Source organism: Vigna unguiculata, chromosome 4 (assembly GCF_004118075.2).
Source record: "Vigna unguiculata cultivar IT97K-499-35 chromosome 4, ASM411807v1, whole genome shotgun sequence".
Lineage (NCBI taxonomy): Eukaryota > Viridiplantae > Streptophyta > Magnoliopsida > Fabales > Fabaceae > Vigna > Vigna unguiculata.
Window position 1 is genome coordinate 5442048 of NC_040282.1, and position 23308 is coordinate 5465355.

The 23308-nt window shown below is 32.3% G+C and overlaps 2 protein-coding genes across 3 annotated transcripts; one reads left to right on the plus strand and one right to left on the minus strand.

Annotated features, from left to right (window-relative positions):
* Window positions 1-9716: 9716 nt before the first annotated feature.
* Window positions 9717-11492, plus strand: LOC114182570 (ethylene-responsive transcription factor ERN1-like). The gene has a single exon (XM_028069460.1). It carries the CDS (start codon window positions 10095-10097, stop codon window positions 11307-11309), a length of 1215 nt encoding a protein of 404 aa, XP_027925261.1. The 5' UTR covers window positions 9717-10094; the 3' UTR covers window positions 11310-11492.
* Window positions 11493-13200: 1708 nt separating this feature from the next.
* On the minus strand, window positions 13201-23221 carry LOC114182100 (SNF1-related protein kinase catalytic subunit alpha KIN10-like). 2 transcript variants are annotated; one of them, XM_028068856.1, is made up of 11 exons: window positions 23055-23221; window positions 18664-18871; window positions 17963-18147; window positions 17693-17872; window positions 17440-17571; window positions 16759-16944; window positions 15544-15633; window positions 15388-15471; window positions 15143-15283; window positions 14224-14463; window positions 13201-13889 (listed from the first exon to the last, which is right to left on the minus strand). In XM_028068856.1, exons 2-11 carry the CDS (start codon window positions 18860-18862, stop codon window positions 13776-13778), a joined length of 1551 nt encoding a protein of 516 aa, XP_027924657.1. In that variant the 5' UTR covers window positions 18863-18871; window positions 23055-23221; the 3' UTR covers window positions 13201-13775. The 2 variants fall into 2 exon arrangements, with proteins under 2 accessions (XP_027924657.1, XP_027924658.1); XM_028068857.1 differs by lacking the exon at window positions 23055-23221 and adding an exon at window positions 21577-21596.
* Window positions 23222-23308: the final 87 nt, after the last annotated feature.

A 23308-nucleotide genomic window follows, 5' to 3' on the forward strand; every position in this document is an offset into this window, starting at 1 on the left:
AATTTTTATAAAATAATAAAAAGTTACAATTCTAAGTATAGAACTACTAATTCAAGTAAAATAAGACTATTATAAAAGAAATTTTCTCTCCGTAAATACTTAGTTAAATTACCACTAATTAAATTACGAAATATGATGCTAATTTTATCATAGACTATGTGAATAATATAAGTCAAACTAATAATTCTTAACGTGGGTTGGCTTAATTAGAAAAATTAATTGTAGGATTGAAAAGAAAAATTAAAACGTTAATAAATAGCCAAAAAAGGTAAAGTTTGTATCTTTGTGCACATCATCATGAATTTATTATTATTATTTCTTCTTCATACATATTAATATAATAAACATTTTGTTCAACAGATTTTAACTAGGTCTATAGGTTCAAAAAGTTATTATTTGTATATCTTAAAACAAGAAAGTGGTAGATAAATCTTCAAATATATAATAATTTAACTTGAGGTGAGAAAATACAAGTACAAAATAATGTGAACATTTTTCTTTGTGAAGTATATATAATAGAATTGCATGTGTGTGGAATATAATTGATCAAACAATGAACATGATTCATATTCAAACGTTATTTTCAGCAACAAAATTATGAAACTTTGTCAATTTTGACGAAGTTCGAAAACATTATAGTAAAATGGAGACAATTGGTTCGTTAAGAGCCTGCCACGTGGAGGAAGGTGGGAGAAAGGGGTTGGTCAATGTTTGAAAGTCACCATTTAGTTATAAATTTAGGGTTTAATTTGATATGTAAGCATGATTTATGTTATATCCATAAAATAATTTATCACTCACTTAATTATAGGTTTGGTCACTTTTATTGATAATATGTAGTTTTATTTATTTATTTTAATGGTCGGATTTTATAATATTTGAAATTCTAGTGAAATTATATTTTGTACACGTTATTTTTAAGTTTTGATTAATTAAATTATTGCTTGATGGTATTTTAAATGAAGGTCTGGAGTTTAATAATACCGAAGTGAATTAATAAAACGCACTTAAAAGTAAAGATTAAATCAAAATTACAAATTTTAAAAATTTACAGACTAAAATCTCACGCAAAAAAAAAAAAAAAGGAGATCCCAATCTTAAATTAAAATTTTAAAGAACCCGAAAATTGCAATTTATTCTTTTATCATTTCATTATTAAAAAGTTTCGACTATTCATATAATTTTTTTTATTCAGCTATTACATGAATCAGACCTCATTCGTAGAATAAAAAAAATATAAAAATAATTAATTTCCCCTCGTACATAAACTAACTTGTAAAAGCTCCTACATACCATTTTATCAAAATTGTAGTTATAATTTGTATATAAGCTAATTTTGGCTTTTTTTCTTTTACAAAATTTACGATAGGTATCAAGATAATTTTAGTTTATGAATAAGTCAATTTTTTTCCAATACTTTTCTCTTTAATAGTTTTGTCCTCGTACATATTACACTACTAAAAATATTTAAATGATGAAAATATGTCGATTGTTATGTCTATAAATTAATAAATAATGTATTACTTTATTTATAAGCATTTTATTATATATATATATATATATTATTACAAATATATATGAATATAATATATATATATATATATATTATTATAATAAATTATGAACATATATAAATGTAAAGATTATAAATATCCAAAATATACAAATAATTGATAATTTTATAAGAAATATATTAAATATTTTAGAATGTCAATAAGAAAGAATATTTTATTATAATAAAAGAAGAAATGTAAAATAAATAAGTTAAGTTATGTAAGTATGTATATATATAAAGGATAAACTTACATATATGTATAGGTAAATTGGACATATTCTTAGATAATAACAAAAAAGAGAAAGAGAGGAAAAGAGAAAAATAAACTCTTCACAATTATCTACTCATTGCTCCACTTAATGGAATGAGATAAGATGCTAATAAATGTATGTGAAATTACAGGTTAAAAAAAATGAGAGCTTAATCCATAACAAACCTAAGTAACGAGAATTTGAAAGAAGAAAACAGAATGGAACAGTGTTTCAAACCAAATGAACTAAATGTAATGATTATGTGTGTAGTATAAATAGGAGTGGTGATTGTGAAACGAAAATGAGACAGTAAGATCAAAGAAAAAAAAAGAGAAGAGGAGTTTGTGAGTATAAATTGGCAGTGAAGAAAATAAGAGAAGAAAGTTGAAACGTTCACAAAGCTTTGGGATATATCTTTCACAATAATTAAGGTAAGGGAGATCTATCATTTTATCTTTTTACTTTGATTATATTTTTATCTGTTCATAATTATTTTTATCTTTATATTTACCTTAATTGAGGTGTCTCTAACCTCATTCTAATTTAGTTCTCCTTCCTATTTATTTATTTATTTATATTCATCTCCAATTGTGTAGTGATCTTATTTATTCAATTTATATTTACTCTTATTTACATTTATCTCTAGTTACGTACTAGTCCTTTTTATTTATTTTAATTATGCATTGATCCTATTTATTTATTTATTTATATAATTATATGGTTAAATATTGAAATAAAATTTATGATAAATAAATATTTGATTATTGTAGTTGGAGGTATGACCTTGGGGATTTAAACGAGTTAGTATTACTCAAGATGAGATGTTCTTGAGTTACTTTGTTGGCCATGAGCTCATTTATCCTGACTAGTCACTACAAAATTAATCAATATCTTTATAAAAGTATAATAAAAATCCAGTTTTATGGATTTGGGAGAATTTTCATTTCATTTTATTTTATTATGATATGCTATATTTTTTTATGTGATATTTATCTCACTTCCCTATTTTATGATTGTGTGTGAAAAACAAAATTTTGTAACCATATCATAGATGGCTGCTCCCAACATGCCTGATCCCTTCTTCGTCGACATTGTGGTTGTTTTCTGGGGTATGCATGACAAACCAATGCAGTGAATAATTCTGTAACATTTTAGGGAACGAGAAACTCTACCATTACTTTTCTCTTTGCTCTGAATGTGTCGATTCTCATCGAAGGACAAATCAGAGTTACCTTTTATTTACCCCCAACAGTCCAAGTGAACCCTATCCATAACCTTTTTCTTCCACCTGTTTGAAAGCCAATATATGAGGGGAAAAATGTAAATAAATAACTTTTTTTTCCTCTTGTAGTGTAGGAAATATAGGATGTACTAAACGGTGTAGATATAAAATGCATACAAACTGATATTTTATTTATCGACATAAGTTTCCATCAATTAGTAAGTTGGGTTATGGTGGTTCAATTATTTGTTAGTAAATTCAATCGATAAGGTTGTTACGGTTGTTTACTTACGAATGTTGACCGTTGGTAATTGAATAGGATAATTAAAATAAAAATTTCAAATTTAGAGGGGGTGTTCCTCCATTCTCAAGTTGAGCCTTGTTCTTCCCCGTTGTCCTCCTCCCTAAATCTTCCATTTTTCCAAAATTCGCCTTAAATTCTTCCTTCCTAATTTCCTATAGCTCAGTTCCCCATCCAATACTGCCTTCAAAAACCCTCTTTCCAGTTTGTAGGGGTGTCTCTAGGTTCAGTCTATGGGGCTTTCCGCTGGTGCTCATGATCTAACCATTGGTTTGCAATGCCTCGCCACCCTTGTTGTTTGTTTGAGTGTCACTGAATGGAGCAAATTTTGTCGATGCAAGGAGCCTCGTCGATGACAATTTGGTTTGAGGTACAAGGATGTTCTTATATTATTCTTGATTTAGGATTTAGGGATGATTATGTTGTTCATTTTCATATTGGGTTTTCTCTTGGAGTTTAGCATTATGATTTATGAGGCAGTTCACATGAAATGTTTCCCAAACAAGAATTCAAACAAGCTTTGTGTTTCACACTACAACCTACCCTTCCTTGTGACTGCATTTGCTTAGTCATAATTTTCCTTGAATTTATGGTTTTCAATATTCTCATATGCACGTAACAAAGTTTTGGATCTTGTTGGTTGTCCAATAATGCTATGTGTTTTTTATATTTATGATCATTGGCTTATTGCAATCTTCATTAATACTGTTGTTGTTTGGTCTGTTGATACAACTGATAGGAAGATTCAAAAGAAGGTAACCTAATGGTATTACTATTGATACTATTACAATATATTTAGGTGAAAGTAGTCCTAAATTTTGTACATTTTACTATGTCAAAAACATGAAAAATGAATTGCACATGTGTGAGTCTTCTTTTGTTGTTTGATCCTAAGCTATCATTGATAATTAGTTTAGAATTTTTCTTAGTTTCCTTTGAACTTGATTCAATGGTATGTCCAGGAATTATATTTCAAGTTATAGTCTAAATTTTATGTTACACTTTCCTATGTGCGAGATCAGATCCAGCAAGTAGGGTTTCACATTGATGCTGATACAACTGATAGGTAGATTCAAAAGAAGGCAACATGACTGGTATTACATTTTAAATATGTAGAGTGAATATTTTCTTCTTTCATTTCTTATGTTGATCTTTGCTTGCTATACTTAGGTAGAAGTATTCCACCAAGCAGGGTTTCACATTGGTGTTGATACAACTAATAAGGATATTCAAGAGTTTGTGCTTTTGTACCTTAGTAACCATATTGATAAGTATTTTATAATTTTCCTTAGCTTCCTTTCAAGAGTTTATGCTTTTGTTGATTTGAAAAAGAAATTGTATTGAACTTTATAATCCAATACATGTGTCCTGTTTGCATGGTCATGATTCTAAGAACTCATTATTTGAGTTCCTAGGAGTCAATATTGGGGAAAGTAAGATCGATAGAGTGTTCTTCTAACAAAGAAAACTCCTAACAATGAAAACTCTTAACAATAAAACTCATATACAATGAAAACTCATAATAATGAAAAGATTAGACATATTAACATCTTAAACCCAATAAGAATGACATTTCAAGTTCGCAATGTGTGTACTTGATTAAATGTCTTCCCCTCTTTTCCAAATAAATGCAGTAGTTTGACTTAGAGCTGTCAAAACGGGTAACCTGACCCGACCCGGCTCGACCCACCACGGGTTGATGATTTAGTGAGCCAACCCAACCCAGCTCACTTTTTAGCGAGCCAAAAAAATTTGAACCCGGCCCGACCCACCACGGGTTGGCGGGTTAAACGGGTTGGCTCACGAGTTCACTTAATTAAAAAAAAATACAATTTTTTTATTTTATTTTAAGTCAAAACTAAATTATAATTCTAATTAAAATCTAAATAAACTTTAATACAATCTAAATACAAACCAAAATAAAATAAAAAATACAAATTATTTATGTGTTGGTTAAAAAAACCTAACATGACCCAAATGTAAAGTCCAACTTAATAAAAAACACTTGTGTAACCCTTTTATCTACGGGTTGGTGAGCCAACCGGCTCACCATGGGTTCAACTCGGATGAGCCGGGTTCTAAATGAGTCAGGTCAAAAATCAACCCATATTGAAATTTGTAAAAAAATTTCAACCCGACCCGAACCCGTGGTGAGCCGGGTTGGCTCGCGGGTTACAACCCATTTTGACAGCTCTAGTTTGACTCTTGTTGAGCTCCAATAAGCTCAATAACACCTTCTTCTGATAGAGTCTGAAAAGAGTAACTTATAATTTAAATATTTTAATTTTTAGTATATTACCAACTACCAATTATAATTTTTTATTCATAATAGTAAATATTTTAGTAACCAATAATTTTTAGTTTTGTAAATTATTATCTAAATTAGTTACTATAGATACTAATTATTATTGGTCACTAAAATTGATCATTCTCTATAAGTTTTCTTGTAATGTATGTTATATATGGTCATGGGTTATCAAAAGATCAATATTGAATGAAATTTTGTTTCTCAAATTAAAAAATAACAAAATAGTTAAACACCTTGTAATTAGTCATTCATGTACCCAAGATGAAGCATACATTCCGATTGAGCTAGTTTTGTTCTTCATTTTCAAGAATGAAAAATAAAAGGAGAAGAAAATTGTTACCAATAGTTTACTAATATATAGTATTTGAAAATTTATTCCTTCAATTATTTTATCACTATATGACATACTCCTTTTTGGTGATTGAGATTTGTGATCAAATTGAAAATCTATGGATAAAAAAATAGGATGATTATGTAGAGGGAGAGAAAGAAAGTGATGTTAGTTAATATCAAAGGGTTGATCATAGAAAACTCAAATAAAAAACATAAAGGCACAATTTGTTGTTTTGTGAAGGACTTTGTCTCATTCTTTGGTTGTTGGTCATACCAAATCTTAAAATAATTCTATGTATTGTTTTTTTTTTTTTCATGTCTTTGTTTTTTCCTCTGACTTGCACATTGGTTGCCACTATTTCTTAATCTTAAGACAATTAATATTAACAAAATTGGTATTTCTTTTAGAATTTTATTTTGTCCGCACATGAGAAAGAAGAATATATATATATATATATATATATATATATATATATATATATATATATATATATGTATATGTGTGTGTATAGAAAAAAAAAAGGAACTCGTGAATGAAAATTGCTTTTCTGATTTGAACATATAGCTCAATTTCTACTTCCAAATACCTATATTACAAAAATATAGATAAAAGTGTTTATATTAGTTTCTGGAAAATCAAATTATGAACTGTGAAATTTTTCAAAAATATCATCTTTTTTTTTAAATGAAAAAATAAAAAATTCAGTTCAGAACGAATTTTCTCCAAAATCATAGTTTAGAATTGATTTTTCGAGTGATTTATTTTTCCAACAATTTCATCTCCAACATAGTTTGGAATTTAATTTTTTGAAGACCAATTCTGACCTGAAAAAAATGTATTATTTATATAAATATTTGACACAAAATTGTATTATTTATATAAATATTTAACACAATATCCTATTTAAATAAATTTTTAATCCATATATATTGTTTGGATTAAAAGATCTTCATAAATGACCATTAACACCACCTAAGTTCCCTTATTATAACTTTTAATACTAACAAAAAAGTGTTATTAATAATCTCTAAACTTTTTTATTAGTTAAAATTGCTTATAGAATTATGTGAATTAGTCAAAACACTATCTTGAATTTGCTAGAAAAATTCTTCCAATTATGCGAATGCTACTTTTATTAATTTGAAGATATTACGAAAACTGTAAAACTTGTTCTTAGGAAGTTTTCTCTTCTTTGTATGAATTTAGGTATTCTAGAATGGTGTATGTGATATAGTATTAAGAATTAAAAAATGTATGAAGGAAACAATGATGTTAGATTTTTTTTTTTAAGCAATGATGTTAGATTTTTTTTTAAGCAATGATATTATTAGTTAATATCAATGTGATGATAAAATAAAAACTAGTAAACAGGGAAAAGGCCAAATTTGTCTCATCTGCACGTCATTTTAATATTTTTTTAACTTGTTTGCTTATTATTTTAACTAATAACACAGTGCGATTCGTTTTCTCACAAGTCACCATCATTCATTTCAATTGATTAATTAATTAATTATTATTATTATTATTATTATTATTATTATTATTATTATTATAAGACTATTGGCATTTTTCTTCAACGTTTCGTGTTTGTTCTTATCAAGACAATGCAAGATTCCTAGAAAGTCAAAGCAAATGAAATGTACCCAAATGGAGAAGAAAAACAATTGTCCAGTTCAATGAAAATCTGAAAATTTTTAAGTTTGATTTTAAAATAATTATCTTAATAATGAATTTACCAATTTAACTAAAATATGACAAATTTAATGTCTATATTTGTTTGCAATATTGATTCATAGTATTTTTATATATCATAAACATATAAGTTTCCATGAAAATCAATTTATAGTAAATAAGTACAATTAAATTTTATTTTATAAATCAGTTTTATAAAAATGTATTAAATTTAAAGTCAATTTTTAATATAGTATTAGAGTTAAGAATTAGAGTTTATCTCACCAAAATTGATTGTTTGATGGATCTATTATTTAGCAAAATTTATTATTTGTTAGATGAAAAAAGAAAGTAAAATGAATTTTAAATAAGGGTTAAGTATTTTTTGGTCCTCAAGTTTAAGTGAAATTTGGAATTAATTTTTTTGTATAAACTGAACAAAATTTGGTAAGAAAGACTAAAATCCACGCATGTCTAAGGACGAATGACTAAATTGGTATAAAATTTCGAAGAGAAACTAATTTCAAAATTCACTGAAATTTTAAGAACCAAAATTATATTTAACCCTTTAAATAATGGTGAAAGAAATCATGATTAGAAAAGTGTGGAATCCATAATTAGAACTTGGTTTTCAGCTTAAGTGCATGTGATGTATGTTAAGAGCAAGAATCGAAAATGTTTGAGAGGAAGATGATTCCTAAGTTGGTCCAGAAATGTCACCATCTGCAGTGGCTGCATGACGAAAATCCCATAAAAGTTTTGCACACACATTCAAGCACTTCATCATCACGAAAAATAATTCATCAATCAATGCTTGATGACGACATTACAAAAAGTTTTTCAAGAAAATCACTTTCATTTGTTGTTGAGTTTTCAAGTGGGTTAGGCTTGGCATGATGTCCATGGTGGGGCATTGGGGGAATCGCGTTTATTGACACTCATCACCACTGACGAACACAAAACATCAGTTAAGTATTTTGTGTGTTAAAGATAATGCCACTGTCCTTGTTTTGGATGAAAGAGACTTCTCCTACCCACTCTTATTAACTTCAGTAAATGTTTGTTTGATGCTTAACAAGTATCCAAGAACCAACCCATCATGCTGCAGTGGTTTTGTTAGGGAATAACTTGGAATGAAACATCTTTCGCATTCCAATGCAAAACCTTGGAAACGGTTTGGTTCGGTACAGATCGGTACACCTAAGAGTCTTACATCAGTAAAAAATCGAAACTAAAGACAAATTATATACATCTTTTTTTTTCAACTATCTGTAACGTCTTTTCAGAACAAGATTGTGACTGACTTTCAACGGACTTAGGATTAGAACCAAAACATTGAAAGTTATCCAAGAACCAAATCCATCAGGGTCGCTTAAGAGTCGAGGTCAAAAACAAAATAAATATATCTTTCCCCTTCAACTCTCTCAAATACTTTTAAAGACAAAACTGTAATAGAGTTTTATATTTCAAAACAGATAATTATTATATGCAGTGATTAACTCTAGCGATATTAACTGGACAGATGGATATTACTACTGGACAACACTAAATCTATTTAGATAACATCAACCATACTTGTAAATAGACCTGAAAAGAAAGGTAAAAAATATTGAAAACCTTGATTTCCTAAACAAAGATTAGTAGCATTACCTGTACTTACCATATCTACAATGTACTTTTTTTATTTTACTCTCACTCTATTCCCTACACAAAACATATGTGAGTGGATCTATAGAACAAGTTCATAAAGTATCAGAATTGGTGATGGAAAGACAAACCAAACTATATAATAAGTGAGGTAAAATCCAAACATCAACTGCAGCTTGTAAAATAGTCTAGTTTCTGCTGTACAAGCACATAGGTTTTGGCTACTCAGGTTGTTTTACATGCTGTTTTTTTTGGCAGCTGAGTGTGAAACCCTCTGTCTCACATTTCACTTCTTGCCTTGGACAAAGTGAAAATGGTAATTAAAAAAGATCACAGATCACACTATTTTAGTATCTAGCTTTGGATCACAGTGGAAGATGGTAAATGACCAACTAAGGCTTGCACTGTGAAATAGAATATGCTGAACTGAATGAAGTTCTATTATCATACAATAGAAATAATCTATTTGCCCTTTGTCCAAGTCAAACAATCTTCACCAATTACAAAGCCTGAGAAACTGCCAAATGTTTGGATATAGAAGCAGAAATGATCAAGAAACTGTGACTTGGTCAGATCAGAAACTAAACCAGTTCAAAGTACCACTCATTTGCACATATAAAAGCACAAACCAGCCAAGGCAAAAAGCATAGCAACCAAACCAAACCAAACTAAACTTCAGTTCCTTCTAACACTCACCCTTTAGTATAACCTCAACCAAAGTACCAAACCAAGCAAGCACACAGTAGCTATTGCTCTCAAAGAATCACCCTTTAAGCCTAACCAATTCAAGAAACAGAAAAACTCTATGGCAAGGAAGAGAAAGGGTGGTGAAGTTGTGGAAGAGAGAAACATGTGTGAGGGAAGCATGGCTTGGGATGAGATGATGAAACAAGCTGCAGCACTTGGAGGAGTTCAAAGAGCAAGAAAGAGATTTGTTGGGGTGAGGCAAAGGCCATCAGGAAGATGGGTGGCTGAGATCAAAGACACCATTCAGAAGATCAGAGTGTGGTTAGGAACTTTTGACACTGCTGAGGAAGCTGCAAGAGCCTATGATGAAGCTGCATGCTTGCTCAGAGGTGCAAACACAAGAACAAACTTCTGGCCATGTTCTCAATCCTCCACAAGTCCTGCGCTTTCCTCAAAAATCACAAATCTACTCCTTCAAAGGCTTAAAGAAAGGAACAACAACAACAACAACAATAACAATGACAACAACACTTTCTCCTCTTCCTCATCCTCATCCTCATCCTCACTTCTCATCAACCACCAACATATGCAACAAGAGGTTGATGCATCAACAAAGTTCTCAATTGACCAATTCACTGACTTTCTCAATGACCCTGATGAAGATTACAGCACCAGCAACAATGAGTTCATCAACAACAGTGCACAGATTGAGTACATTACTAGCAGTTTTGAATCATGTTTGACTGAAGATACAAAAGTGGATGTGCAATACAAAATTGTGACACCACAGACTCCAAGTAATAATGATGACAGTAACTCAGGAGTGGAGGACAGTGAAGAAGAAGGCACTGATTTCAGGTTTCTTGACAACATTGCTCCACCTGGTTACTACTCTCCTTTTGAGATGGCTGAAGAGATTGAGGAGCCTGTGGAGGCAGAGAACTATGGTGGTGATGAGCCTTCAATGCTCAGAGCTATGATGAAGAGAATGACATATGAGAGGAAGTTCTCAGCTTCTCTCTATGCCTTCAATGGAATACCTGAGTGCTTGAAGTTGAAGCTTGAATCAGCAAACATGAAGGGAAGAGGAATCATAACTGATCAATTAACCAGCCTTCAAATGGCATGCAGCAAAAACAGGCTTCAGAAGAATGAGGAGGAGAAAGAGTACATGGCAACAATGGATGGGAAACAGGAAGAAGAAGAACACCAACAACAAACAACACCTGACATGGATTCTTCTGGTGTTGATGGAGAACTGTTACTTTGGAATTCACTTGATCTTCCTCCAATTTGCTTTGTTAACTTGCTAGAAAACGGTTCATTCAATTAGCAATATCATTCATTTTGTGTAACATTGTTTATGCTGAGAACAATTATATTGTAACATTAGGCTTTGTAGTAAGCATGGAGTAATATCTTCTGCTAATTGAAACGGGTTATATTTTCTTATTTTATTCATAGTTCTTAGTATCGATGAAGTAACATTGAATTTCAATCTGTAACAGAAGCTAGTATTGACAATGAACTTGAGACTAGTATAACATGACTATGTGTTATCTTTGCCATGTATTCCAAATTTAGTTGAAAAGGGGTTTTGGCACACTTATGCCATGTTTTATTATATATTAGTGTTGATATAAAAAAAATAGAACAATGTAATTTTTTTTTGTCTAAATACAAATTTATTCAATACATACATTCTTATTCTTGAAAATTATGGTGACAGATTCGGTGATTTTCTTCGAAAAAAGTCACCTAATTTTGCTTAATTTTTAACTGATTATATATATATATATATATATATATATATAAACGGAAATCGGTTATTCCACACATGAAAATTAAGATAAATTACGCCACTTTTTTTATAGTATAATGTTATTAAATACAATGATAACTGGAATAACTTAATTCTATAGATATTTAACAATAAAACGTAAATTAATAATATTTTAATCAAAGTTAAATAACTTTCATTGGGTTTAATAAATTAACCATTTATATAAAAATCTGGAAGTAGTTTGTTTGTCTGTCATGTCGTGTCTTTGTCAATGGTTTAGTTTTAATGTTCTTTTCAAAATACAAGTTTTTAAATCAATTGTGTATTAGTAATAAAACTTTTTTATTTATTAAAAAAATTGTACAACACGATTGATAATACATTTCTTTGTTTTAAAATACTCATTATGAAGTTGTACTTAATGTAGGTTTTATATTTAATATTGATTATATAGGATTTACATTTAAACTAAATAATTTTCATGACAATTAAAAACTTTACCGACTCATTCTCATCCTTACAATTATCATAATTCAATTATCACACAAACAACCGTTTTACTTTAGTTTTGACAATAAAGAATATAAAGTAATTTGGAACAAATTTATGTGATCAAAACTACATTACTTTACCCAAATAACAAATTAGAAACACGGGAAATTTAAGTCAATTAATGCAAACGAACCATTTTAAGAATGAAAGAAAATTAATTAAATTAAATTCTTATTCATTTTACATTCCATAAAATGTTAAAATTCTTTATCAAAACACTGACCTGAGGTAGTTAAAACTGGGTCAAAATGCACGAGAAATTACCACAAATAAAACATTTAAGCATTTGAAAAGGTTTCCAAACACCAAAACTACCATTTGAATCATTGGCCTTTGAAAACATTTCTATAGTTTAACCTTAAAAATCTCTATAGCTACAAATATTAATCTCACTCTTGTAAGATGTTCAACAATTTGTATCCATTGGCTTCGTTTGGGTCTAAGCGCACTCATCTTGGAATGGTGGATTCATATTGAGGCTGAAAAGCAAGTCAATAAAACTAAAGAACCACCATAAAAAAAAAATTAAAAACTAATCAGTAAAGCATTACTAAATCAACCCAAGAATTTTCAATGAAATTTGTCTACAAAAGCAACATACACCCCTATGCTTCAAACGACACATTACAGGACAAATCCATGGAAAACCATATAAGACATGTCATCACTCACCATGTGAACACATGTGGACCAATATTGTAAAATCCTAAGTTCATGACTCTATTGACAAATGTTTTAAGCACAAGTTAGTTAATGAATAAAAAAATAAAAGATAGGCCAAATTACTTGTTAACATTTATCCTAATTCATTTCCAACATGTCTCACTACCATGGAAATGCTACTCAACATGAAGGTAGAAAAGAGAAAGGGGCAAGGAAAAGGATAATCTAATCAACATAGCAAATACATAACACAAGCCTCAAGCAGCCTGATTAATCATAAAAACTAATTAAGAATGGCCGACAAAAATATGGTTTACACAGATTCTAAAATACATAAGCCATGATTTGCCAAATAAAATGCATCCATAAAAGGAGCATTAATTGAGTAGGGAAGCGGGGAGAAAATGCTGATCTGCAAGCTCATGTTGGATGCAGCCTAGGCAAACAACCCCTCGGCTTCCGACAACAGACATAAGCAGTCAATTACAACAATAAGTTCAATACCAAAAACAGATGTCTCTGTTGGAGGAGAATGCTTTGATTAAAATCTGAGGGATTTGAGGGGATAGAGAAAATTAAAATAACTGGTAAAAAGACGGACCTAGTCAGACACCATGATTTCGGAAGCAAATGCCATATGTAGGTTGCCTCGATCATGATAATGATAACCCATAAAAACTGGGGGTAGGCTAAAAGTACCGACAGATAGATATACCCATACTGAAGGGCACTGGTATGTACAATGTAAGGTTATTCACATGCAGCACAAGGTCTCCTTTGTGACTACTTATGAGCTTTATGCTAGAGAACACGAAGCTGTGAAAGGAAAGCAGCACAGAGATCCAAGAAAAGAAACTGTGGGCCCTGGACCCTTTGAAGATCAAGTAGATACTTCTCCTCACGAGCTTTGTAAAGCTGCCAAAGAAATTATCAGACTTTGAGAATGTTCAAATAAAAAAAAAAAAAAAGTGACAATAGTTCTATCCAATAACGACAGAAGAATAAGTATACAAGAAAATCTCATTTGCCAAATTATGGACTACTAGCATACTAGTCATTGCAATGAAAGGATTATTGTACTGTACACCCAAAGAAGAAGTCTAATTTTCTAATATTAAAAACTAAAGAGGTCGGAGGAAGGGAAATACAAAGGCTCTTAAAAAACGAAAAAAATACCACTAACCTTGTCAATAAACATCCACATTTAAATCCAAGTACAATGGATATTATGGTTGTCAAGATAAATTACCTGCACTTCAAACTTGACCACATTTGACTTAGAAACAGCGTCATCTTCAATAATGCTGGAATCATTTCCAAAGTAATGATTGCTATGCACAGAATTGTTAATCATTCCTTCATGATGACCGGGAATGCTAGCAACCCATCTGCACTTCATGTTATAGTGTCCAATCTTCTTCCAACAAACATTTAATTCTTGCAGAGCTTTAAGGACCTCAGTCATTATTTCACGTGGTTGTGCTCGAGACTGTCACATGTTAACAAACATAACCAACAAAGGCCTCAATCACAAGTCACCACCAAACAATCAGAACTTCAATATTTCTTATAGCAACTATTAATAATGGAGAATGCTAGCAATTTAGTACCACATTCTATTATTGACTGAAATTGATTGGAAGTGACAAATTTGAGTCTCAAATTTTATATAATGACTCACGATTTTGTAATTTCCAATAACTTTAACTATGTATTAGAAGGATTCAGCTGCTAGAACTCATTAAAAATCACAATTTGAGACAAATTGCACACTTAACACCTTCAATCAATTTAGTACCACATTCTATTGTTGAAAATTGATTGAAAGTGACAAAAATTTGAGTCTCAAATTTTATATAATATATCTCACGATTTTGTAATTTCCAATAAATGTAAACTTATAATACAGAATGTATTAGACAGTCTGTTCCTAGAACTCATTAAAAATGACAATTTGCAAACAAGTTGCACACATAACACCTTCGATCAACAAATATGTGCCTCACTCACAAGATAGATGGAACCAGTTCAGGACAATTGACATAATTAATTCATTATAAGGCTAAGAACTATCATGGTGATAGTAGTATATATTAGATACACTAAACATGAAAAAATAAACTTGAAATCCGGTTCAGTATGAAACAGCTAATAAGTAAAATATTGACCTGAAGCCCTAGGGCCCATTTTCTCTCAGCAGGGAACTGTTGCCGCATTCCTACTCCCTGGTAATCCATATACCCTGTGCTGTGGTGTCCAACAACTGGAGAAGCAACTTCACTAGAATGGATCCGATTGAAACCAGAATCCTATGCAGTCAAATTACAAAAGAAAAACTAATAAGCCTATCCCGTTTTAAAAGAAACAAATGTAATATCAAGAATAGAAAACAATGGTTATATCACAAACCCACCATTGTCTCTTGAAATTCAGCTCCAAGATAACCAGTAGACACCCGGAACCGGTTGTCCAATAACAAATAGTATGTTACAGTACCCTGAAATTCATAGACAGAGATAAGAAACAATCTGGCAGGTACACACTTAAGGTGAAAATGAAGATCACAAACCTTATTTTGTATTCTGTTTGCAAGAGATTCAACCAATTGATTCCTGTCAAATCCCATTTCAACCACTTTTTGAAGAATCTCCTCGTCAATCTACAAAACCATGAAATTCATTGATTTTCCTTTCTTTGATTGAAAATAACAAATCAAGTAACAAACAATCTGTAATACTTATGTGTTTGATGTTGAACTATGGGAAAAAAAAATACATACAAAATCCACTGAAGCATTTAGTATGCTACAGAAACGCAAAATGAAACAAAAACCATAAAAAGGTATATCGTGATAGGATACTAAGTTATGGGCCTAAATCAGATGACCAAATAGTTGGCTTAGACAATTATTGCATTTGGACACGGCCCAAAGAAACATGTGATCCAAACACTGCATTTCAGAAGGCAATGGAATGGCACGAGGAAAGGGAATTATGATTTGATTAGGAGAGAGGTAGGAACATAGAAAAGATGTGTGAAGCAAGTCAGGAAATTGTAAGTTTTTTTTTTCTTTTTCAGAAATAGAGATAGTTTTCTTGAAGGACCTGAGGGATTAGTTGTGAACTTAAAAGAGTTTTGGCTCAGTTCTTTACAATTCAATAACACTCATACACTGGCTTCTGTTCTTGAGAGTCCTGACAGATGGCCTGCAAATATACTCAATGCTTGTACCTAAGCACTTTGATAAAAAGGTAGTGTATTTAGACAACATAGAATTAACAAATAATGATGCAAGCAAACTAATGAAACACAGAACTCTTTGGCCTCAGCTTATATGATTCAGCAAATGCAACATTTTACTTCAGCTCCAACACCACTGGATTAAAGTAACTTACACAACTAATAACAGCATAGTTCAAAACACATTGACAAAAGCATACAGCTTTTTCCACCAATATTTTGGAAAGTGACAATCGTGTAAAATTAAGTAAACAAAAAAACTATTTATGTCTAATTTATAAAGTACTAATACTTTTATGATGATAATAATTCATAACTTTTTTGTTCTTGACAAAATTTAATACATGTTATTTTATAACAATCACATATTTATCATGTTTTTACAAAATTTAGTATGTTTTGCAACATGCATATATATATATATATATATATATATATATATATATATATATATATCACGCATTATTCAGATACACATATTGTATTCGTCTATCATAGACCAAACTTAATAAAGAAGAAACCCATAAACAAGTAAAATCAAAACCTTTTTGGCTTGTTGCAGTGTATCTGGTGGTGGCACTGCTAAATATCGTGGCAGACGAACTTGGAACCATGGGTGTTGACGTATCTCAAGTATGGTCATCCTCTTCATGGGATCTACCACGAGCATCCTCGGTATCAAATCTCTAGCACCAGGTGATAGATGACTGGGAAGAGTGTATATCCCACCCTACAAAAAATGGTAATTAGTAAGGTGTGCATCAGAAGATAAACTAAATCTGTTTACAGATAACATCATTTACTGTATAAATATGCTATGGATAAATCCAAAATCATCATCCATTTTAACATAAAAGATTGGACAAACTAAATGAAATAATTTAAATCCCTTTTTAGTGAGTCACCGAGAATTACGCAGGTTACTTATGCCTTTAGTAAGGATTATAAAGATAATTTACTGATTTTCCGAGGAGTATTTCATAAGTAGAAGTGTTATGGATAACCACTAGTTTTCGCAATATAGGAGGAACAATATCAACCTTCCTTTAAACAAAGACAGCAAAAGATATAATGCATTGACCTAAAAGGTATTAAACCACTCTAGATTTGTCAAAATCTCCATCAGCAACAATGTCAGAAAATAACTTGACATGACAGTGGCAGGAAATTTGTCTATCAATCTTTTGAACATATACAGAAAAAGGAAAATTGAGAGCAATATTACCTTTATTTTTTTGAAAAGATTGGGAATGTTTTCATCATCAAAAGGAAGAGTGCCACAGAGAAGAGCATATAAAATTACACCACAGCTCCAGACATCTACTTCAGGTCCAGCATACAATTTCCCAGAGATAACCTATGAAAAACAGTTTATTCTTTGATAGATTAATCACAAAAGGAGGTAAATGTAAATTCTCAGAAATAGTGAAGTAATAATATTAATATCTTATTCAACTACAATCCAATTATTTACAAACCTCTGGAGCCGCATAGTTAGGACTTCCGCAACTTGTCTTAAGGAAGTGACCATCACGCATGATATTGCTCAAGCCAAAATCAGCAATCTTGATATTAAATTTTTCCAAAAGTAAATTCTCAGGCTTCAGGTCTCTATGAACCACCATATTCCTGTGACAGTACTCCACACCAGAAATTATCTGCTTCCAATGTTCCATAACACAAGTTAGATTATATAATCAGTAACAAGCACAAATTTCTGAAGAGCACAAAAATATTACAAATTACACCTGCTGAAAAAAATGGCGGGCTTCGTCCTCTTGCAGCCTACCCTTCTCCACTATGTAATCAAAGAGCTCTCCAGATTTCACATACTCCATAACAACATATATGTCCGTTGGGGTTTCTATGACCTCATAAAGTCGTATAATGTGATGATGCATAAACAATCTTAAAATTTTGATTTCCCTTCTAACTGCAACAAATTGAAGTAAAAAACATTACAACATGTAAGCATATTTGAGAAGAAAAACATTACAACTTGTAAGTATATTCAACCATTTGCTAGATACCAATAGCAAACATGCAAAATGTGAAAACCATAAGTAAGGTGATTCAGCTATTAACCCTGCAACAAATTAAAGGTAAGAAAATATAGATAGAATATTTAATTCTTAACCACCACCCCCCACACAGTCAATGTCCGGCCACACAAAAACATTTCAGTCAATCTTCGAAGATTTCAACCAACTCTAATTGGCTGGAGTTAAGACAGGCTATGGATCACAACAATTAAGGAAAATTCTCAACAATATCCCAAAACATAGTGGTATAAACATGTAGAATTTTAAAACTAATGATAGGAATACAGCTGTACATGTACATATACATATAAAGTTGACTGAAAAGTATTGGAAGACTGAAAACAATTAAAACCAGGTCCCACAGTTAGACAAACAGTAAATATTGAATGTATGCAAATGACTCAGACCTTTTTCTTCCATTTCCATGTTTCTTATCTTGTGGCGGTTAAGGATCTTTATAGCAACTTTATGACCAGTCAGTATATGCTCGGCAATTTTCACCTTGCCAAAGGATCCAATGCCAAGTGTTTTTCCCAACTTATAATTTGGTAGAAACTTGTCCACACTTCCACCACCACCACCACCACGGCCAGTTGATCTGTCCATTTCTATAATCTAGAGACAATTCAGGAAAAAAAAATGAGAAATCAGTCACATAAAAGTATACAATCCCAGATTCACAAATGAAAATTAGATTGAAGAATTTCATCACATCAAATGAAACAAATATACTGGTACCATGCGTGAAATGCTAAAACAATGCTAAGAGTTTTTGTAATAGTTGTACAAATTCCATTGGCATAACAAGCACAACTTTACAGTGAGTTAGTAAAACTTCAACAGGGCTCACACAGTTGTGTGTGGCAGCTAAGAATAAAAATACTATAGCAAGCTGTAAAGCATAGACACGCCTGTCAGGTTTTACAGAGGGGGTTTCATTGGGGAGATACAACACAATGAGACCTGAACCCAACCACATAAGGCATTAACACCACTCTCAACCCAAAACCTTAAGACAATAGGTTTATGGGTCTTTATTCTTATATAGTGCTCTACTTTCTCATATCTGGTCAATGTGGGACTTAGACTCACACTTCGATTCCTAACAACGTCTCCTCCAAACGAAATGTTAGACACTCTATGCATGACATTTGTCAAGTACATGTCAGTTTCCGAGTTAGAATTCGTGATAGGTTTGACTCATTAAGGTATATCTTTATTTTCCATGAAGGATTGATCCCTACCCCTTCCTTATGGATCAAAACTCAAATTGATAGAAACTGTAGGAAGTACGGACTAAAATCTGATTCAAAATTTTAGCCCCATTGTTTTAACTCATTAAGGTTCTCATTTGCTTTAGTCCCCATAAGCTATGGACAGTGATGTTAAAAAGCAGCCAATGTGGATTTCTCACTGGCAGCCATTAAATGGCACCGGCATGGCAGGTTTCACATGGCAGTTCTATGGCATCCAATTTTCATGCAGTAGCCAACGCAAAAAGCAACAGTCATGACAGAATCGAAGACAAAGATGGGAAAGTTGTGATGAGAGAAAAAATTTGATGCGAAAATATATGGATCTCGGATCATCTCAGCCACAACCCAATCTTAGATTAAAAAAAGCAGAAGCTAGACCCAAGCCCAAATTTAGAAGACCTTAAACTCCCAACCAATGACCCAGCCATTAACAAAAATGACCACCCACCTAAAACCCAAACTAATTGTATTTTCTCAAACAATGAGCCCAAGCCACAAGCAATGAACTTCCCCTATCTTTAATGTGATTTTCTGACAACCACTACTAGCAATAGTGATCTCCAATTACAACCCTTCTTCAACTCCCTCCACCCCACTATTCAATTGGTTTCTCTAAATTGTCTCTGCTTGTAACCTCACTCTTGTCTCTCTAACTCAATGTTACTACTACTCTTTGACTGCTAGACAATACCTATACATTGCAATTTTGAATTGTATAGATAAACACACACATGCACATGTACACCATGCTTCTACCATAAACAGTAATGCCATCTGCCATAACCCACCATAGTCTGTCATTGCTAACTCCAACTCTAGATTTGGTTTTTATATCGGCAGCTTCGAATCTTTGAATAATTTGTATGATGTTACAAGTAAACATTGGGTTTGTCACAACACCCACAGATATTGAGCAGTTCTTTTGAACTACTTTGAGAGTTTCTGATACTACCAAAGACACCAAAAAGCTTTGTGAATGCACCCAGTTTGCAGTTCTTTGGTGAACAGAAACAAATGCTCAAATTTTCTCTAGTCAGAGCAGTCTTCTCTTAAGCCCATTTGGGATTGAGTAGTTTTTGAACCTGCCATGTGGAAGTCTGCTACTGGTCATTTTATGAGAGTGTCACTGTTGGTGTCTCTTTATTACATCTTCAGAGGGATTGGCCTGCTTTGCTTCATGGACCTTGATCTTTGTTGTTTTGGCATTTTTTTTTCCTTTCAGACTTTACTCTGCTCTCTTTTTTCCCTTGGATATTTTTTATCCTTGCCATTGCATCTTTCTTTCTCTCAATAAATTCTTCTTTGTTTATTAAAAGAATGGCAGTGGTCCCATTTTTCCATGAAGGGAGGGATAGATCCATATAATTTTCACTTGTATTGCAAGAAACCAAACCCAAAAGTATGCAAAGTGCCAATTACAGAGGCTAAATTTTGGACCGAGACAATAATCTGAACTTGCTATCTTCCAATATTATTGATATCCCACATTGATCAGAGGTATGGCTAATGTCATCCTTACAAACTTTGTGCAATCCTCACCTAACAAGTGAGCTGTTTTGTAGAGTTAAGTTGAGCTCTAAACCCAAAACTTTAATATGATCACATAGCCTAACCTAGATCTACTATAGGACCACCCTAATTATCTATTCCATAAATGTTTATTTCCAGGCACAAAGGGGAATTGTTATTGGGTGACCAGCACTTGTCCACACTCCAGCTGTCTAGTGTCGGGTATTTTGAGGTGCCAATCCCATGCGGACAAGATATATGGCAAATGCAATCCATATAAGGTATGGGATGTCTTCAACTTACAAACTGGTTTTTGTATGGTTAAGTTAGGTCCTAAACTCAAATTCTAGTAAATATGAAATCAGCTTGATTTTTTCCCGACAATTTTTTTCTTTTATAGATATAAAATGGACAGAACCCACAAATATCAACCAATCCATCAAAAGGCACACTGCTAGAAGCATTGAGGCAAGCCATCAAAATGGTTGTCAGCCCTGCTTACTGGTTAGGCACCCTGCTTTTCAACGAAATGTATCATTAAACCCTTATACATACCTTTATAGTGCAAGTAAGGCACTCACCTTTAGCACCTGCCAATTATATCTGTTTCCAAATAATTGTCATTGTAAAGTTTTGCAGAGGATTAAGAAAGTTGTGACTATTTAAAATTTAAAGAAAAAAATAAGTTCCTTTTTACTACATTACCATCCCATTTCATAAATGCTTTCTCATTCCAAAAGTAAATACCAAAAAGAACAAGGATAAGTTGAAAAAAGTAATGAGTGCTTTTGGAAACCTGAAAAATAACAATTATTTTGAAATGGACAGAGTAATTGATAGCCATAAATAACACAGCATGCCCAATAATCTAAAGTATTGAATGTTACACTGAAAAACTGACAAATAGTCTAAATAAATTACTGTCACCATCATCGAGTGTTTGGGACTCTAAACCGCAAGCAATACAAGCACGTAGATTAAAACAATATCAATGAGGCTCCATTGATTTCATGGAAAACAGCTCCTTAATTGCAAGCATATGGTGTACAACTAAGAAAACGATATAATTTTTCTGGCATTTAGTTGGTGTAAAAAATTTCACTTACCATAGAAGAGTTGACAGAGGGAAAAATCGAAACATATGCACCATAAGGCACATCTTACTTGGCGCCTCATGCTAATTGAGGTACTACTACCCAGCCAATGCCTATGGCCCCTTCGGCAAATGCAAGCTATTGGATCGCGTTTTCTCATTCCCGCTGATTGAGACGCTGCCCCAGCCCACACCCGTGGCACCTTTCAGCAAGCCTTGTCGGCTCACACAAGGCACACTCTACTAGTAGCTGTTAAAAAAGATTCCAAATATCCAGACATCTACCGAATTGCCAGGCCTTTGAAAATCTTCTTTACGTCACACACAACACAAGCTACTGGCACCTCTCTTCTGCTAGACATGAAATGCAACCCATTGGCACCTACCTCTCTTCTGTTAAACATATAATGCAACCTACGGGTGCCTCTCAGGTCAAACCAATCTAAACCCTTCAGGGCCTCAAGTCAACCTCAACCCAAGACAAAAGAACCCCTCTCCTCAAAAACCTACCTCCTCCTATATCATACCTTAATCAAATCCTTTCCGGTTTCCACCAAATATAACCTGTTTCTCTCAAGTGTTCCACACTAGCATCAAATCAATGTAATCCATCAAATCAATGTCGCAATCTACCGTACCCTAATTCCCTCCATTCAAGAAATTCCCCCCAATCAGGCGTGCAAAATGTATTCAAACCGACGCACAACAACAAACACCGCGAACTCAATAAAGAAGCAAAAACAAAAACAAAAAATCTGGTAAAGAAAAACATTTTAGAAGTTGAGTCGAACAGATTGAAAAGGAAACGACAAATCCAGGAAACAAACGAACGAGAAGAGAAAATCGGAATGAAGGGAAGGGAGATAAGGCATGAGAGAATTAAGATCCGAGAAAGCAATAAGAGAAAAGACGAATTTGGAAAGAGGAAAAGCACGCTCACCAAAGCAAAAGGAAGATTAGAGTGGTGGATTGTGAAGGAAGATACAAGAGAGCATTGTTTGCACTCTTCGTTGGTGCGCGCTGCTGCTATTATTACGGTGAGATGCTGCGTTTCTCTTACCCCCTCTCTTCCCTTCGCCACGCCACGCAATTCAACTCTTTGTCTCTTTCATTTTTTTCTTAAACTCTCCATAAACAAATAAATAATAATATAAATAATGTGTTTTTTCTAAAAATATAAAAAAAAATATATAT

Excerpts from the sequence above, each read along its gene's own strand:
- LOC114182570 (XM_028069460.1), top strand. The coding sequence starts at position 10,095 with ATGGCAAGGAAGAGAAAGGGTGGTGAAGTTGTGGAAGAGAGAAACATG.
- LOC114182100 (XM_028068856.1), bottom strand. The coding sequence starts at position 18,862 with ATGGACAGATCAACTGGCCGTGGTGGTGGTGGTGGTGGAAGTGTGGAC. Across the intron at positions 18,148-18,663 it reads CATGGAAATGGAAGAAAAAG|TTAGAAGGGAAATCAAAATT; the intron begins GTCTGAGTCATT and ends AATTTGTTGCAG. Across the intron at positions 13,890-14,223 it reads TGGTCAAGTTTGAAGTGCAG|CTTTACAAAGCTCGTGAGGA; the intron begins GTAATTTATCTT and ends TTTCTTTGGCAG.